The 19,703-nt window shown below is 44.2% G+C and overlaps 1 protein-coding gene across 2 annotated transcripts in view; it reads right to left on the bottom strand.

Annotated features, from left to right (window-relative positions):
- LOC137439111 (peroxidasin homolog) overlaps positions 1-19,703 on the bottom strand; it is a 106,959-nt gene that overhangs the window by 34,574 nt on the left and 52,682 nt on the right. For both annotated transcript variants that reach the window (XM_078767767.1, XM_078767768.1), the window contains 6 exons: positions 19,259-19,375; positions 14,780-14,938; positions 12,446-12,558; positions 12,071-12,227; positions 5,328-5,436; positions 4,087-4,244 (listed from right to left, as the gene is read on the bottom strand). In XM_078767767.1, coding sequence (XP_078623893.1) covers positions 4,087-4,244; positions 5,328-5,436; positions 12,071-12,227; positions 12,446-12,558; positions 14,780-14,938; positions 19,259-19,375 — 813 coding nt within the window. The remainder of the gene's footprint in view (positions 1-4,086; positions 4,245-5,327; positions 5,437-12,070; positions 12,228-12,445; positions 12,559-14,779; positions 14,939-19,258; positions 19,376-19,703) is intronic.

Below are 19,703 nucleotides of genomic sequence, written 5' to 3' on the forward strand. Positions count from 1 at the left end.
GCACAAGATCTGCCTGCAACCCTCTTATGGTTAAACTGCCAAAATCAAGACTTTCTGCTCACCTTCACTCCTTCATTCCTCTTTTCTCCCGCCTCTGGAACAAACTCCCTCACTCTCTTCAATCCCACTCCACCCTCCAGGTCTTTAAAACAGCTGTTCACCACCATCTCTTATCCTCCCCCATCCAAAACCTTGATCTTTTCTACCCCCGCTAATTTCAGTCCCCTTGTGTTTTATACCTCCCCCCCCCCCCCTTCCCACGCCTCCTGCCCCCAAGCCCTCTCCCTCCCACACTTCTCCCTGCTCTCAAATGTTGTGGTTGTGTGCTTCCCCTTCTCTCCCCATCTTGTCTTCCGCTCCCTCTTTTTGTATATTTTGTTTGTCTGGTTGATTTGTTTGTGAAATAAATGTTAGCTCTTTCACGAGCCTCGATTCAGTATACAAAAAAAAAAAAAACTCCCTTTGAGAAGATGTAGCTTGAACTCGATTACCCCCTAAAAAGACATCTTTTTCGGGCGTGGCTCCGCCCACAATGGGCGCAATACGCCCACTCTAGGCAGGACACAACTAGATCATGATATCAACCTCCCACCCAAGTTTCATCAAGATCGGATGATATCATCGGGTAGTTAAGCTGCGGACGGACAGACAGACAGACAGACAGACAGACACACACACACACACACACACACACACACACACACACACACACACACACACACACACACACACACACACACACACACACACACACACACACACGACGAATATAGTGGTCACTTGATAACTCGTGAACCAAAAAAGGTTTTCCTGGAATCGTCTGGTCCACGGTGATGCAGCGAGCTTATTACTGTGACATTTTGTGTGGTTGGTTGACCGCTCATTGGTTTCCAGGAAAAGGTTTGAAGGAACCACAAATAATTAAAAAATTATTTCAAGAAACCCCTTTTTTAAAGGTACATTTGTCACTTCCGGTGTTTAATATATAAAAAATTAAATGAAGCATTTCACACAACGTTACTTCGTTCGTTTCATCGAGGATTCGAACCAGGGCCGGGATTGCTTTTGCCGCTGTACTCTGTTGAACCTCATGGGAATCATTAGTTTAAGTGGCGACAGGTTTTCCCAATTTTGGGAAAACTCTGTGGGATTTACGGTTTTGCACACAAGTGTAAAGGCCTGTCCTTCAAAGCGAATGTTCTGGATTTAAGGGCCAAAGTCAATCACAACACTCAGTGCCCCCCCCCCCCACCCCCCCCCCCCTCCGCTTTTCCGACAACACAAAGGAATCGGTACTGGTAACCCAAAACAATCCTAAAGAATCCCTCATTATCAGACTTCCGAGCCAGTTTCAACGTCTTCATTACTTCTGCCACCAAAGGTGGATGGAGGTTTTGTTTTCACCCCTGTCTGTCCGTTTGTCTGTCTGTTTGTACGTTTGTGAACAAGATATCTCAAAACGTTGTGGACAGATTCAGAGAAAATCTGGCAGAGATGTAGCGTATGTGACAAGGACGAAATGATTCGATTTTGGTGAATATTCGGATCCGGCTACTAGAATGTTTATGCGATTCTTCACCATGGAGATCAGGCTAAGAACTATACATAGCAGGATATCTCGAAAAGTTATGGACGGATTTGGACGAAACTTGTTGGACAGGTTGTGTGTCTGACGAGGAAGAATCGATTCGATTTTGGTGAAGATCTGAATATGGATTCGGATATGAGAATTATTTAATTATTTAAGTGATTCTTCGCCATTGAGAGATGGGGCCAAAACGATACATAGCAGGATATCTCAAAAACTTATGGACGGATTTGGACGAAACTTGTTGGACAGGTTGTGTGTGTGATGAGGAAGAATCTATTCAATTTTGATGAAGATTCGGATCCGGATCCGGCTAGTAGAAATGTTTTGAGTGATTCTTCACCATTGAGTGATGTGGCCAAAAACGAGGGGTAGATCAGGGTATGAAAGGCTGGACCTATGGTGATTCCTGTGATTGATTTTTATTAAATGTGATTCTGTATTGTGATTTGCTGGTCGACTCTGAGATACAAAACGGAAACTGTTCACCAGGTGGAGGTATGCTCTCTACTGAGTCGTTCTCGTTGTTATTGTTGTTGTTGTTGTTGTTGATGTTGTTGTTGTTGCTGCTGTTCAGTTTTGGCAAAGATGTCAAAGAGTTTTCTTCTGTATCCACCTTGTCTGCTTCTGTATCCACCTTGTCCACGTCTGAATCCACCTTGTCCACGTCTGAATCCACCTTGTCCACGTCTGAATCCACCTTGTCCACGTCTGTATCCACCTTGTCCACGTCTGTATCCACCTTGTCCGTGTCTGTATCCACCTTGTCCACGTCTGAATCCACCTTGTCCACGTCTGTATCCACCTTGTCCACGTCTGTATCCACCTTGTCCGCGTCTGTATCCACCTTGTCCACGTCTGTAGCCACCTTGTCCGCGTCTGTATCCACCTTGTCTGCGTCTGTATCCACCTTGTCCACGTCTGTATCCACCTTGTCCGCTTCTGTATCCACCTTGTCCGCGTCTGTATCCACCTTGTCCACGTCTGTATCCACCTTGTCCGCTTCTGTATCCACCTTGTCCGCGTCTGTATCCACCTTGTCCGCATCTGTATCCACCTTGTCCGCGTCTGTATCCACCTTGTCCGCGTCTGTATCCACCTTGTCCGCGTCTGTATCCACCTTGTCCGCGTCTGAATCCACCTTGTCCACTTCTGTATCCACCTGTCCACTTCTGTACCCACCTTGTCCACTTCTGTACCCACCTTGTCCACACCATGCGTCCTCCCTCGCCCATCATGCTACCTCACATCCTTTATTTGTCCAAGTCTCAGTCTATTTTGTCCCTCAGCCCTGCAGTTGGTGTTTCCCCTTCTCCACTGTTCCTTTCTGTTGCTTCCCGGTTCATTCTATGTTGTAGCTCTTCCACAAGCCTAGACTTTGTATACAACTAGGGCATGCCCGTACTATATCTATATCTAAAATTATATCCCCCCCCTCTATTTACATGAAATGGTTTGGTCCAAAGCGAACGGCTTGCGAGTACGGTGACAATCCCCCCCCTCTATTTACATGAAATGGTTTGGTCCATTCGCAAAGCCAAAGCGAACGGCAGTTACGAATCGCAGTTACGATGAATCGCAAAGTAGTTTTAATTAGTTTTAAAACATAGTTTAACGCCAACATAGTTTGCCAACGTGAAATAAATGAATACGCTCTCAAATGTGCCGTCCGAGGCAGAGTCTGTTCGCCACGTTCGGCACACGTGATAACTCGCTGCTCTCTGATTGGTTGAATCGTTTTTTGGACATAGCTCGGTAACTACTTGTCCGATTAATATGAAACCTTGAAAAGGCACATCCTCGGGTCCCCAGCAATATACCTGGCAAGTTGCAAGTATATCGGACCGGTAGTTGTCGAGAAACAGCGGTCGCATACACACACACACACACACACACAGACAGAGATTAGTGGAATTATAGATAGATGAAGAAAGTTTTTGCAACATTGATTATGGCGACGAGTTCTTAACGGATGCACATCACCAAACGCTGAAGATGATCAAGGGATGGAAAGGAAGAGCAAAACATGACATTAAACTGATTTTGGAACCCTCTCAATGCGGCACATGATTGTGCACAACATGCACATCATGCACATGCACATCATGCACATCATGCACATGCACATGCACATCATGCACATCATGCACATGCACATGATGCACAACATCACATTAAACTGATTTTGGAACCCTCTCAATGCGGCACATGATTGTGCACAACATGCACATCATGCACATGCACATCATGCACATCATGCACATGCACATCATGCACAACATGACATTAAACTGATTTTGGAACCCTCTCAATGCGGCACATGATTGTGCACAACATGCACATCATGCACATGCACATCATGCACATCATGCACATCATGCACATCATGCACAACATGACATTAAACTGATTTTGGAACCCTCTCAATGCGGCACATGAGACGGAACAAAAGAAATGTCAAAAATCCATAAAATCTCATCACCTGCTCACGGACTCACCGGTTCCGTTGAGGTCCACGGTCGTGCCTCGGCGTACGTGCTCACGGATCAGATCCAGAGTCCGCTCGAAGACCTCGGCGGCCCTGGCCTGCTCCACGGTGTTTGGATCTCGTGGGTAACGGAAAAGAGCGAACAGGTCGTTTGGGGTGCGCGGTGTCCTGAGGATGTAATAATAACAAAAAAAATTAAAGGTGTTTTGGAACTCTAAGCAGGTTAGTCTATAAATTTCATCAAAAATAAATAACAAATTGTTCACTAGGTTACACCGAGATAGTTAAATTAGGCTAAGTTTAGGATGCAATGACTACTTCCTCTGACATGTTCCATATGCTCTTCAACAGCTGAAAAAGTTGAAGTCGGCCGCCTCACCATCCAAGATGGAAGAAGGAAACCACAACACAAGGTCGAAAGACTTCAAAATCACCCGAAACCAAAATGGTGTTCGAACAAATTCCCGTGCCCCGTAGTCGTGAGCCCCTACCTTCACCGTCGTCCTCCAAACCTAGAACTTTCACTCACATCAACACAAAATCGACTTCACAATTGCGATTCGTCTCGTTCGAAAATCATCGCAACGCCGCAAAATGGAAATAAGCGAAGACTACAGTTTTAACCTGCAAACAATTTCCCATCTTAAATACAACTCTCTGGGATGTTAAATTCACGAAAAAGAAGGATAGACTCGAGTCATCCAGGAAAAGCCATTTATCTGCCATTTTAAGATGTGCCGAGCGGCAAAATAACGAGGGCTTTGGAGGACGGAGGAGGAAGAGGAGGACGCCATGATTTCGTCGGTCTCTTTAATATGCCCATTTTGGGATTCACGCTCCATTCCCACTCACTAGCAACAACATCTGGCTCCTCAATATGAAACAGGCCCGTTTCCCGCAAACCCGAGAGACTATTGATTTTTGGCTTTCTCTCTCTCTCTCTTGCCACATGGCGTCCCACCGCTCCCTACGCCAATCGGTTTGAACCTTACTCCATTCGCCCCACATCGATTCCTGCAGAGTTTTCCGCACACATGCAAAACATAATGATGATAATAAAAATGACACAGACCAAGAAAAGTCGTAAAAGGAATTGTCAACTAAGCACAAAAGGGCATTGCAAGTAATCCTTATATTGCGACCGGAAATTTTAAGGATTTGCAGGAAAAGGAGGAAGAAGAAGAAGAAAAAGCAACCAGCACATGATGCTTCAAACCCACGTGCAGGTCCCTTTGTCCATCTGGAACGCACCTGTCGAAGAGTTTTTTTCTCGTGGAATTGATAGCCTGGTCGACGCTGTGGATAGCTTCGTGCAGGGAGCTCTCGACGAAAACGTCTCCGGTACGGTTACTCTCCGGCGCTGTTGGACGCGTACATGGATCAGAAGGCTGTCTTTTGTGTTCGTTCCATTTTTCAATCCACCTAACATTTTCTTCACCATCGTCACACGCAATTTTTCGAATTTTGAAACGTCAACTCAGAATTTGTACAAGATGCATTATTATTCTTTAAATAAATAAATAAAGATTGCAAAACCTGCCATTTATCATTGCTCCGGGTCGACTAAGGATATGCAGGGATACACATACAGGAAAACCAGTTAAGCCTAAGATGCGTCACATCTACAAACTACAATATGCTTACTTTGGATAATCCACTCGTCCTCTCACCTTATCAGGGAAAATCTGTCACCCTGTGTCAAAGGTTTACAGGCCGAGTTTTGCGAAATTTCATACGAGATGTTTTGATATCCACCTGTGATTGTAGAACTCTGTGGCATAATAGTTAGAGGGTCCACTTTCAGTCCGAGAGCTTGGAAGTTCGAACCCTAACCGAGACTTCCCAAATATATATTTTAAATGGTACGTGCTGCTTCCTTACTGGATGCTCAGCATTAAAAAAAACAAGACCGAAAGTCTAACAGCGGCGTAGCCGGGTTTGTAAAATATTATAAACCACAAACACATCTGATTAGCTTTTAAACAGTCGCTAATGCTGTTTATAACATTAAACAAAGAAATTTGGAGGAATCCCGACATCCGTGAGGTAAGTTTTACTTACAGAACTGAGCGAAGATCTACTGTAATCTACAGTCACATGAAAAAGTAAGTACACCTCATGCAAAGTTTTGACTTTTTCAACATATTTCAACGTACAGCTATTTAATCTTCATTTCAACAATATTGATAGATAAAGGTGGTATAATATAACAAATATCATGAAACATTTACATTTTGTCATCCATTGTATAATTTAAATAAACATAAATGCAAATTTCGCATGTGGAAAAAGTAAGTACACCCTTGGCTCTAATAGGTGGTATTGCCCCCTTTGGCAGAAACAACCTCAAGTGGGCGTTTCTTATAACTGTTTACCAGTCTCTGACATCGACTGGGAGAAATTTTTGCCCACTCCTCCATGCAGAATTCTTTCAGCTGTGCGATGTTTGAGGGGTTTCTTGCATGCACAGCTCGTTTCAAATCCCCCCACAACATCTCGATGGGATTTAGATCCGGGCTTTGACTTGGCCATTCCAGAACCCTCCATTTCTTTCTTTTCAGCCATTCCTTGGTGGATTTACAGGTATGTTTAGGGTCATTGTCATGTTTGCAAGGTCCACCTTCGGTTGAGCTTCAACTTTCCGACAGATGGCCTCACATTATCCTCAAGCACCCTCTGGTACAATGAAGAATTCATAGTGGATTCTATGATGATGAGCTACCCAGGCCCTGATGCAGCAAAGCTGCCCCAAACCATAATATTTCCACCACCATGCTTTACAGTTGGTATCAGGTTCTTGTGGTCAAATGCTGTCTTTGGTTTTCGCCAAACATGTCTTCTGGTACTGTGGCCAAATAGCTCTACCTTTGACTCATCTGTCCAGAGCACATTGTTCCAGAAGTGCTGGTCTTTGCCTCGGTGTTCATTGGCAAACTTTAGTCTTGCCCTGATGTTCTTTCTGGACAGCAACGGTTTCCTCCTGGCACACCACCCATGTACCGTAAAATTCGGACTATTAGCCACAACTTTTTCCCTCACCTTCGACCTCTGCGGCTAAAATAACGATGTGGCTTGTTTATGGAATTTTCCGATGTTGCGGGTTTTCCTGCTGACGCGTTCAGGCCAAATCAAGTTGTTGTCGTCAGTCTCCAGTCTATGTTTAGATTCACATTAGGTTTCAAAACTGGTTTTGACTCTTCGTGAATTCAAAACTCACTGTAAAAGTGTGCTAGTGATAACTGTTTACGGTTTTTTCCTCCAAATTTACACACGGCCTTTACACACATGAAACATTCAGTTAATCGCCCTTGCGCAGACGACTTCCATCATGCCGAAAACACGACGCAATGTTTACGATGCAGCTTTCAAATTGAAGGCGATCGAACTGGCTATTGAAAAGGGAAACCGAGCTGCTGCCTATGAACTTGGAGTGAATGAATCCATGATCAGAGGTTGGAGAAAGCAGAGGGGCAAACTTTCTCGCTGCAAAAAGTCAACAAAGGCTTTCAGAGGTAGGAAATGCCGATGGCCCGAACTGGAAGACGAACTTGAAGACTGGGTTAACACACAGAGAGTGGATGGTCGGGGTGTTTCTACTGTTCAGATTAGACTCAAAGCAAGATCGATCGCTGCAGAAAAGAAAATAGAAGAATTTCAGGGCGGGCAGTCATTGTGTTTCAGATTTATGAAACGCAAAGGTCTTCCTGTCAGAGCACGAACGACTCTGTCAACAACTCCCTCCTAACTTCGAAGAAAAAATCGCAAAGTTTCGGAACTACACGCAGGAGAAAATAGCAGAGAACTTCATTGCTCCGCAGGACATAATTAATATGGATGAGGTCCCTCTGACCTTTGACCTACCTCTCAATCGGACTGTAAACAAAAAAGGCGAATCGTCCATCTGTTTAAAAACAACCGGTCACGAGAAAACCAATTTTACTTGCATCCACAAAGCACAAAAACAGAAAAGGAAAAAATAGAAAAAACAGAAAAGGTTTTGTGTGTTTTTGCACAAAAAAGGTGCAAAAACAGTTCCCAGCAACTACAGACCAATCAGCCTTCTCCCAATTATCAGCAAAGTCATGGAATCCATCATTGCTTCGGATATGAAATCTTTCCTCTTCTCCAATGGCTTGATCCCTGATCATCAATTTGGTTTCAGACCAGGTCACTCTACTCTGGACATGCTGCTTCTGCTGTGTCAACAATGGATGGAGGTCCTCAATGCCAAACAGGAAATTAGAGCTGTCTCCCTCGACATATCACGTGCCTTCGATACGGTCTGGCACCCCGCTCTGCTCACCAAACTCTCCTCCTTTGGTATCCATGGAAATCTCCACGCATGGCTGGCGGACTTCCTCTCTAGTCGTCGTCAACGTGTGGCCATGAATGGGTTTCTCTCATCTCCTCTTCCTGTTCAGGCTGGAGTTCCCCAAGGCAGTGTTCTGGGCCCTGTGCTTTTTCTGGTCTTCATCAATGATCTCTCTGACTCTTGAAAATCCTCTCTATCGCTTTGCTGATGACTCCACTCTCTGCCGCTCCATTCCTCATCCCTCAGGTCGGCAGTCTGCAGCCTCCTCACTCTCTGCAGACCTGGACAAAATCACAGACTGGGCAAACAAGTGGAATATGTCTTTCAATCCTGACAAATCTCACACTCTTACGATGTCTCTCCGAAAAGACCGACTGGACAACCCTCCCATCCACTTTCTGAATAATCCTCTCCAAGAAGTTCTGTCACTCAAGCTTTTGTGTCTCGCTATATGCCATGATCTTTCCTGGGAAAACCACATTTCAAATCTGCCCTCCAAAGCCAGTCGCCGACTGGGCATCCTCCGTCGTGCGAAGTCCTTCCTTGGCACACCTGAGCTCCTCACCACATACAAGGCTTTCATCCGCAGCTCAATGGAGTACTGATCTCCCCTCTGGGCTGGTGCTCCTGCCTCACACCTAGCTCGTCTTCACGATGTTGAAACCAAAGCGTTCAGAATCATTGGAATCTCCGCGATGACGCTATCTCCGAGGGCCTTTCACTTAATCACCGCAGGCAGGTTGGTGGTCTTTCCGTCTTCTACCGACTCCTCTCTGGCCTTGCTCCCCCAGCTCTCTCTGGGCTCTGTCCCCCAAATATTCCTGCAGGTTGCACAAGATCTGCCTGCAACCCTCTTATGGTTAAACTGACAAAATCAAGACTCTCTGCTCACCTTCACTCCTTCATTCCTCTTTTCTCCCAACTCTGGAACAAACTCCCTCACTCTCTTCAATCCCACTCCTCCCTACAGGTCTTTAAAACGGCTGTTCACCACCATCTCTTATCTTCCCCAATCCAAAACCTTGATCTTTTCTACCCCCGCTAATTTCACCCCAAATCCACTTTTTTGAGGTGACTTTTGACTTTTTTCCTGGAAGTCCTTGGTGTCCTTGCGTTTTATACCTATCCTGCCTCCCCCCAGGCCCTCTCCCTCCAAAAACATCTCCCGATGTCCCTGCTCTCAGATGTTGTGTTTGTGTGCTTCCTCCCCTTCTCTCCCCATCTTGTCGACCACTCCCCTTTTTATATACTTTGTTTGCTCGTTTGTTTGATTTGTTTGTTTGATAAATGTTAGCTCTTTCACGAGCCTCGACTCTGTACTCAAAAAAAATAAAAAAATAAATCCTGAGCTGCACGGCATCTGGAGAAAAACTTCCACCAATGGTCATATTTAAACGCGTTACGTGGCTAAAGGAGAAGTTTCCAAAAGGAATCGTTATTAAAGTGAACAAGAAAGGGTGGATGAATGAAACGCTAATGAAGACGTGGCTCACTGAGTGCTACGGCAAGCGACCGGGAGGGTTCTTCCACCGAAACAAGGCCATGTTGGCTGTCGAGTTTCTCACTTTTTGTGGTTAATAAACGGTTGCGGCTTATAAACCAGTGCGGCTTGTGTGTGTTTAAATTCCAGATTTTTTTTAAAATTTAGGGGATGCGGCTTATACAACGATGCGCTCAATGGTCCGAAATTTACAGTAGATCAAATTTGTGCAGCCTCTTTCTAATGGTAGACACGTACACTTTGACATCAACAGCGGCAAGAGCTACCTGTAAGTCCCGTGATGACATTCTGGGGTTGTTAGACTTCTTTCAGCATCTTGCGGTCTGCTCTTGGGCTGAACTTGCTGGGGCGGCCTGGCCTGAACAAGTTCGCAGTTGTTTGGAATCTTCTCCACTTGTAGATGATCTTCCGGACAGTCGAATGATTGATTTCAAATTGTTTGGAATGAATGAATGAATGAATGAAAGTTTGGAGATCTTTTTAAATCCCTTCCCAGACTCGTAGGCATCTATAACCTTCTTTCTGAAGGCCTCCGAGAGATATTTTGATCTAGGCATGGTGACGACGCACACTTCAACAACAAAGAGCAAACCAAACTAAATGTCTGAGGTTTAAATAAGACGGGTTCCTCCAAAATCCTCTCTAACAATGTTCTAATCATTTGCACCTGAGCTGGTGCACCTGATTCCTCTTTTAGGTATTTGAAGTAGTGATAAATGTAGGGGTGTACTTACTTTTTCCACATGCGAAATTTGCATTTATGTTTATTTAAATTTTACAATGGACTACAAAATGTAAATGTTTCATGATATTTGTTATATTATATCACCTTTATCTATCAATATTGTTGAAATGAAGATCAAATAGCTGTATGTTGAAATATGTTGAAAAAGTCAAAACGTTACATTGGGTGTACTTACTTTTTCACGTGACTGTATATGCCCCACAGGGGTTGGAGATGTGCTCATTTACCATGCAGCCAGCTAGCGCTTGCCAAGCCAGCCGTTCCTTAAGGGTTTTGAATGGAGTGATTGCTCGAATGCTTAAACCACTTGGCGATCTCTCCACAAGAAACTTTGTAAATGAACACACCCATTGTTCTTGAGACCCGATCAAAGAGAGACTGTAATCTACGTACCCCAAAGAGGAATGACCCGTCCTGCCGCTCTCAAAGTGAGTGGGTGTTTACGCTGTAATGACATCATATACGTAATGATGGATTGTTCAGAAAGTAGATGGGAGGGTTGTCCAGTCGGTCTTTTCGGAGAGACATAGTAAGAGTGTGAGATTTGTCAGCATTGAAAGATATGTTCCACTTGTTTGCCCAGTCTGTGATTTTGTCCAGGTCTGCAGAGAGTGAGGAGGCTGCAGACTGCCGATCTGAGGGATGAAGAATGGAGCGGCAGAGAGTGGAGTCATCAGCAAAGAGATAGAGAGGATTTTCAAGAGAGTTCATTGATGAAGACCAGAAAAAGAACAGGGCCCAGAACACTGCCTTGGGGAACTCCAGCCTGAACAGGAAGGGGAGATGAGAGAAACCCATTCAGGGCCACACGTTGACTACGACCAGAGACGAAGTCCACAAGCCATGCGTGGAGATTTCCATGGATACCAAAGGAGGAGAGTTTGGTGAGCAGAGCGGGGTGCCAGACCGTATCGAAGGCACGTGATATGTCAAGGGAGACAGCTCTAGTTTCCTGTTTGGCATTGAGGACCTCCATCCATTGTTGAGACAGCAGAAGCAGCATGTCCAGACCTCAGACATAATCAGATAACCCTGTCATGTGACCATATCCTCAGCTCTTATGGGTATACGTTTGAGGGGACATACATACATACATACATACAGATGGACAAACACTGTTCTAGACGGCTTTGCCCTATGGACTACGCCATAAAAATGATAGAGAACAAACAACCATTGTGCAGGCTTGATGGGCGTAATAGACTATTCCTGCATTGAAGCTCCATGGAATGGAACTCATATGATCATTATTGTTATTATTATTTAAACGTCCGTTTTATAGACCTGTTTGATTCTTTTCCGGGAATGAATCTCGGATCAGGCATATGGGAGGCGAGCCCACTACCAGTGCGGGCCTGCTGCTCAAAGAACATCACATCATCGGTGAAATCACCACAATGGCACGCATCCAACCCGTTTCTTCCCTTCGTGCTTACCGGTGACTGTGAGCCGCATGCCCGCAGAGAGCGAACCCGCTCGGTTCCTTGCCATGCATTCGTAGCGTCCCTCGTCACCAGGCCCGACGTCTCGTATGGTGAGGACGCTCTCTCCGCTAATGCTGAACTTTTCACTCTCTGTGAGCCGCCCACCGTCCTGCCAGAGCACAACACCGCAAAGTGCTTCCTTATGGGTCATGGTCTGCAATTCCAGTATGAACAGAGATATCCATGTCATTTATAACATACACAGTATGGTGATTGATGTGGACTTTGTGCACACACACACACACACACACACACACACACACACACACACACACACACACACACACACACACACACACACACACACACACACACACACACACACACCCTACTCCACGAGATGCTGGGAGCTGGATTGCCGGTGGCGCTACAGAAGATCTGAGCATCTTTCCCGGGATAAGTCTGCACATCCGCCGGTACAACGGTGAATGCTGGAGCAACTGGAAAGAAGAATATTTTTAAAATGTTATTTCATCAATTCCAAGCAGTGAGGCCGGGGAAGACATTCTGTGGGATAATTCCCCAGGTTCAACAGGTGTTGTTAATCGAAGAGAGAATTGGGGGAATGCATGCTGTTCGTGCATGAGAGAATGTCACTGCATTTTGTCAGGTGTTGTTTCCATATTCAAATCAAGGTCCAGACACATCTGAGATGGGGTGCGGGGATGGGATGGGGGTGGGGGGGCGGGGGGAGTATTTGAATTCAAACATTCAATTTTTAAGGTCAAATTTGATTTAAGGATTTCACAAGTGTCGTGCTCTGCATGACATTTTCCTTGGTTGTTTGTGAGAACGATATGTCAAAAAAGTTATAGACGGGCTCAGAAGAAACTTGGGATGCGTGACAAGAACCAATCGATTCAATTTTGGTGGAGATCCGGAATCGGATATGAGAATTTAAGCGATTCTTCACCATTGAAAGAAAAAAACCCCCAAAAAAAGAACCACCTTTAGCATACATTTTTTCCCCGCAGAGCAGGGGTTGGCCTTTTTCGGGCACCATGGTCCCCTTTTTGAAGTGATGTTTTATGGCCGGATGCCCTTCCTGCCGCCAACCCTGTTAGTCGCCTCTTGCGACACACAGGGAATTACCAGTGAACTGGTCCTCAATTTGCCGACCTCGGAAGGATGACGGGCTGAGTCAACCCCCCTGGCGTTAATTCAGCGATCGACCGGGATTCGAACCCAGGATCCTTGGATCCCAAGCCGGCACCCTAACCGCTAAGCCATCACCAGGCTTAGACAGACAAGCTGACACCATTGAAAAACAGAGCCAAAAACAATATTTCAAATAGTTATGGACAGATTCGGTGAAACTTGGTTGTTGAGTTGAGGAGGTGACAACAACAAGCTGATTACACTTTAGTTAAGGTATGGATGCAGATTTGGCGGAGGTAGGCCTTCTACTAGTTTCCTACATTGCATCAGTACATTGCCCCAGATTCAACACCACCTCGCCCCCATGTGTTTTGCTCTTCTGAGCTGGAAGGTGTGGCAAACTACCTACACCTTAACACCCACCCCATAGCTTACACTGGATTGCTTGTATATTAGGAAACCGGAGACACAGGTGGGCATTTTTATAAATTACGAAAAAAAAATAACTTGGTGTCTTGGGATCAAAGCACCACCAAGGAATACTGAAGAATGCATCACGTGGAAGCTTTCTCCCATCAAGGGCGACCCAAAGCTGTGACGGGGAATGAACATAAACGGATAAATCATCATTTGCATCATATGGAATGGGTTGGCCCGGTTCGTGTTCCCATCTGAACCGAAGGCGCGTCTCACGGAAACAAGGGCATTTGCCAATGTCGAAAACTAACGTCCTATTTCAGAGTACGCCGATGTCTACTCGTATTCTTGTCATGTATGTGATGCAAAAGTCATGTATGTGATGTCATGTATGTGCGATTATGTAGAACATGCTACAAGAGAATGATGCAAAACGAAAAAGAAAACGTTTCAGCAAAAGAACTGGGGGCTATAGCTCGATAGTAAAGAAGAAGGTTAGGATGACAAAGTCAGGGGTCTATGGGTCTTTCAAAGAGTAATCAATGCATGGAATTGCCTACCTGGAAAGGTAGTGGCAGCAGAAACGGTAGATACTGGAATTAGATTGGTATGTCGAAGCATTGGGGGTTCATGGATATTGGCAGAAATGTGCTGGATCTGATGGGCCAGACGACCTTCTGTCTCAAAGTTCCTTGTATATCCTTGTATCTATCAGGTGGACGCATTATTGACTGGGATTCAGTAACGGACTCTGGCCTGCTTGAGGTGTGCCACTGTCCTGCTAATATGCGACGTCACGTGCCCCTGTAGGTTCCGACAACAACTTGGAATTTGGCCAGGGGTACCAAAACACAATGGCCGACCATTCCAAAAATCACCGTGGGATCTTCCACGTCGATCAGCTCAATACAAAAACTATTTGTTTTATTTAGTTTGATTAACATTTACCTGCAGATTCCTTACAGCACTGATTATTTTATTAATTATTTACTTGTTTACCAAAGGAGGCTGACGGTAACTTAAGATTTGATTCTCTTAATCTCACAAGTCTTACCAAACTGAAAGGTTCACAAATCTCCCGCAGACTCGTACGTAGCAAACCACATGAAACCTCACCAAGGTTTATTGAGCCTCACCGAGCCTCACCGAGCCGCTCAACGGTGAGCGTGGCTGAAGCCGTCGAAACGCCCACCACGTTTATGGCCTGGCACTCGAATGGACCCGCGTCGAGGTCTCCAACCCTCACAATGCGCAGCGAACCCGAAGGCAGCACGGCATGTCGCCGGTCTTTAGGTAGCGGTCCCCCTTGGGTCCACAGGGTGGGAAGGTGGGAGGTTGGGATATCAGGTGAGATGAGTTCCAAGACCTGATTTCAACGTTAAGTAATTTTGGGATGCGGGTACCAAAGCAAAGTTGAATTTGATTCATGATTATCGTGCCATACACACCATAAGCACCAGATTCCATACACACCAAAATCACCAGATTCCATACACACCATAATGACCAGAATCCACACACACCATAACCACCAGATTCAATGTAGTGTTGTGGAATCGACTCCTAGTGGGTTAGAGAGGTTTTATTTATAGCGTAGTTATTCTCTCAATTAGTGTCTCAGCACAAGTGTTAAGTAATAAAATGTGATATTAGATATGCGTCGCTATTATGTCCAGACGGATGACGTCCACATGACGTACACCTATCCCAGTGTCTAAAAACTACCATCCCTTTGAACAATGTATTTACTGTGTTACCCTGTGCAATCTGTCTTAAATGTATCATTTTGTGCTTTGGTAGGCATCGGAAGCGCTATCTGGCCAAGAAAGTGAAGGCTCGGACAACTCATGACCAGAGGGGGAGGGACCGCCTGGATGACAACTGGCAGATGGGTGGTCCCTAACCCATTAAACAGGCCAAAGGTAAGTGAGAAGGGAGGGTAGCGTGTGTCATCAATTAAATAAGACACACGGGACGGCAGGGGGGAGGAAGGGAGGTGAGCAGTAGAAACACGCGCATCAGCCTACACTACTTGGGGAGGGAGAGGTGGGGGTTGCTGCATCTTGCCGGTGGGCCGCAAAATGCATCCTCCCGGATGCAGCTTACAGTATTGAGGCTCTAATATCTATCTCTAATAGTCTAACCCCTAGCCTCTAATATATATCTCCTGTGGTGTGATTGATTTGACCCTAGGGACGTAAATAATTAAGGTTCCCGTTCTTCATTGGTTCATGAGCGTGTATTCGGATTGTGGGTTAAGGGGTTTGTTAGATTATTGATTACTGTTGATTGATTCTCTTGTTTATTTTCCCCGTGCCATTTCTTATTAAAATAACCCGACTTGGTCTCGGGGGAATTCTGGCTGTGGTGGTGGCTTCATTTGGTAGTTATGAAGACCCGTCAAGAGGATAATTGATGCCGTCTCCAATGCACTTCCAAGATTGCATCACATGACTCAGGTTGCTCAGCGCAGATTAGACCCAGTCACATGATGCCTATCGGTGCAGCACTGGGCTGCTTCGAGACTTCCAATCTGAACAGATACATGGTCGGCGGACCCAGATCAGGCAAGAAGGTCTTGAAGCGGTCGACTACTGCGACCGCTTTGACGCAACATGCAGGATTTGATTCGGGAAAGTGGTACGGTCCGCCGGCTGTATGAGTACATACACCACAATCACCAGAATTAATGTATGTACACAATAACCACAAACTGTAATGTGTCATGCACACAATAACCACAAACTGTAATGTGTCATGCACACCATAACCACAAAATGTTGTGTCATGCACACCATAACCAGAAAATATAATGTGTCATGCACACCATAACCACAAAATGTTGTGTCATGCACACCATAACCAGAAAATATAATGTGTCATGCACACCATAACCACAAATTGTAATGGGTCATGTACACCACAACCAGAAAATGTAGTGTGTCATGCACACCATAACCACAAAATGTAATGCCTCATGCACACCATAACCACAAAATATAATGTGTCATGCACACCATAACCACAAATTGTAATGGGTCATGCACACCATAACCAGAAAATGTAATGTGTCATGCACACCATAACCACAAAATATAATGTGTCATGCACACCATAACCACAAAATGTAATGTGTCATGCACACCATAACCACAAAATATAATGTGTCATGCATGCACACCATAACCACAAAATGTAATGTCATGCACACCATAACCACAAAATGTAATGTGTCGTGCACACCATAACCACAAAATGTAATGTGTCATGCACACCATAACCACAAAATGTAATGTGTCATGCACACCATAACCACAAAATATAATGTGTCATGCACACCATAACCACAAATTGTAATGGGTCATGCACACCATAACCAGAAAATGTAATGTGTCATGCACACCATAAACACAAAATATAATGTGTCATGCACACCATAACCAGAATATGTAATGTCATGCACACCCTAACCACAAAATGTAATGTGTCATGCACACCATAACCACAAAATGTCATGTCATGCACACCATAATCAGAAAATGTAATGTGTCATGCACACCATAACCACAAAATGTAATGTGTCATGCACACCCTAACCACAAAATGTAATGTGTCATGCACACCATAACCACAAAATGTCATGTCATGCACACCATAATCAGAAAATGTAATGTGTCATGCACACCATAACCACAAAATGTAATGTGTCATGCACACCATAACCACAAAATGTAATGTGTCATGCACACCAAAACCACAAAATGTAATGCATCATGCACACCAAAACCACAAAATGTAATGTGTCATGCACACCATAACCACAAAATGTAATGTGTCATGCACACCAAAACCACAAAATGTAATGTGTCATGCACACCAAAACCACAAAATGTAATGCATCATGCACACCAAAACCACAAAATATAATGTGTCATGCACACCATAACCACAAATTGTAATGGGTCATGCACACCATAACCAGAAAATGTAATGTGTCATGCACACCATAACCACAAAATATAATGTGTCATGCACACCCTAACCACAAAATGTAATGTGTCATGCACACCATAACCACAAAATGTAATGTGTCATGCACACCATAACCACAAAATGTAATGTGTCATGCACACCAAAACCACAAAATGTAATGCATCATGCACACCAAAACCACAAAATGTAATGTGTCATGCACACCAAAACCACAAAATGTAATGTGTCATGCACACCATAACCACAAAATATAAGGTGTCATGCACACCATAACCACAAAATGTAGTGTCATGCACACCATAACCACAAAATGTAATGTGTCATGCACACCATAACCACAAAATATAAGGTGTCATGCACACCATAACCACAAAATGTAATGTGTCATGCACACCATAACCACAAAATGTAATGTCATGCACACCATAACCACAAAATGTAATGTGTCATGCACACCATAACCACAAAATGTAATGTGTCATGCACACCAAAACCACAAAATGTAATGTGTCATGCACACCATAACCACAAAATGTAATGTGTCATGCACACCATAACCACAAAATGTAATGTGTCATGCACACCAAAACCACAAAATGTAATGTGTCATGCACACCATAACCACAAAATGTAATGTGTCATGCACACCAAAACCACAAAATGTAATGTGTCATGCACACCATAACCACAAAATATAATGTGTCATGCACACCAAAACCACAAAATGTAATGTGTCATGCACACCATAACCACAAAATGTAATGTGTCATGCACACCAAAACCACAAAATGTAATGTGTCATGCACACCATAACCACAAAATATAAGGTGTCATGCACACCATAACCACAAAATGTAGTGTCATGCACACCATAACCACAAAATGTAATGTGTCATGCACACCATAACCACAAAATATAAGGCGTCATGCACACCATAACCACAAAATGTAATGTGTCATGCACACCATAACCACAAAATGTAATGTCATGCACACCATAACCACAAAATGTAATGTCATGCACACCATAACCACAAAATGTAATGTGTCATGCACACCAAAACCACAAAATGTAATGTGTCATGCACACCATAACCACAAAATGTAATGTGTCATGCACACCATAACCACAAAATGTAATGTGTCATGCACACCAAAACCACAAAATGTAATGTGTCATGCACACCATAACCACAAAATGTAATGTGTCATGCACACCAAAACCATAAAATGTAATGTGTCATGCACACCATAACCACAAAATGTAATGTGTCATGCACACCATAACCACAAAATGTAATGTCATGCACACCATAACCACAAAATGTAATGTGTCATGCACACCATAACCACAAAATGTAATGTGTCATGCACACCATAAGCACAAACAGTTCTTTGATCATTCATTGTAATCACAATGTCTATCTGTTCATCCTCAATGGTTTAGGCCCCATTTTTACAGAATAAACTCGTCTTGCAGGATGTTAGTACAATTAGCAAACCCTATTTGATACAAACAACCCGAGGCTTGAGATGAAGTGCGCAGTCGATAAACATTTTGAGGATGAATTCACCGTTAAGCAGTAACTTCGTTTTCAGAAGAATCACCAAAAAGCCAAAAACTAAAAGCACCTGCTTTGGTCCAGGCTATGATGGGAGATGGAGCCCCCGCAGCTTCACAGTGGAACTCCACCATCTGACCCTCCTGAGCGGTCTGATCCTTTGGGCCCAGGGTGATGCCAGGTGGTTCTGCAGGTAGCGGGAGGGCCCAGGGGCAGGAAGAGCAAAGATATCTAAACGGTCTCAAAATACGTTTCACAATGAAATGAAATATATACCACGCCATGGTCTTCACTGCAAAACCTCATCGATAAGGGCCTCATCGATATCAGAACCAAGAAAAGATGCAAATAATGTTACTTTTGGAGCAATTCTATGGAACTGTCTACATATTACATACACAAACAAAACATTGTGTCTCTAGCATATTTCCCAAACTTTTTCACTTATTTATTTATCTTTCCTTCCTCGCCGATTCAACCTCGTCTTGCACCTTAAACGTGAATTCCCATGTAGA

Source organism: Myxine glutinosa, chromosome 13 (assembly GCF_964187855.1).
Source record: "Myxine glutinosa chromosome 13, kmMyxGlut1.1, whole genome shotgun sequence".
NCBI lineage: Eukaryota > Metazoa > Chordata > Myxini > Myxiniformes > Myxinidae > Myxine > Myxine glutinosa.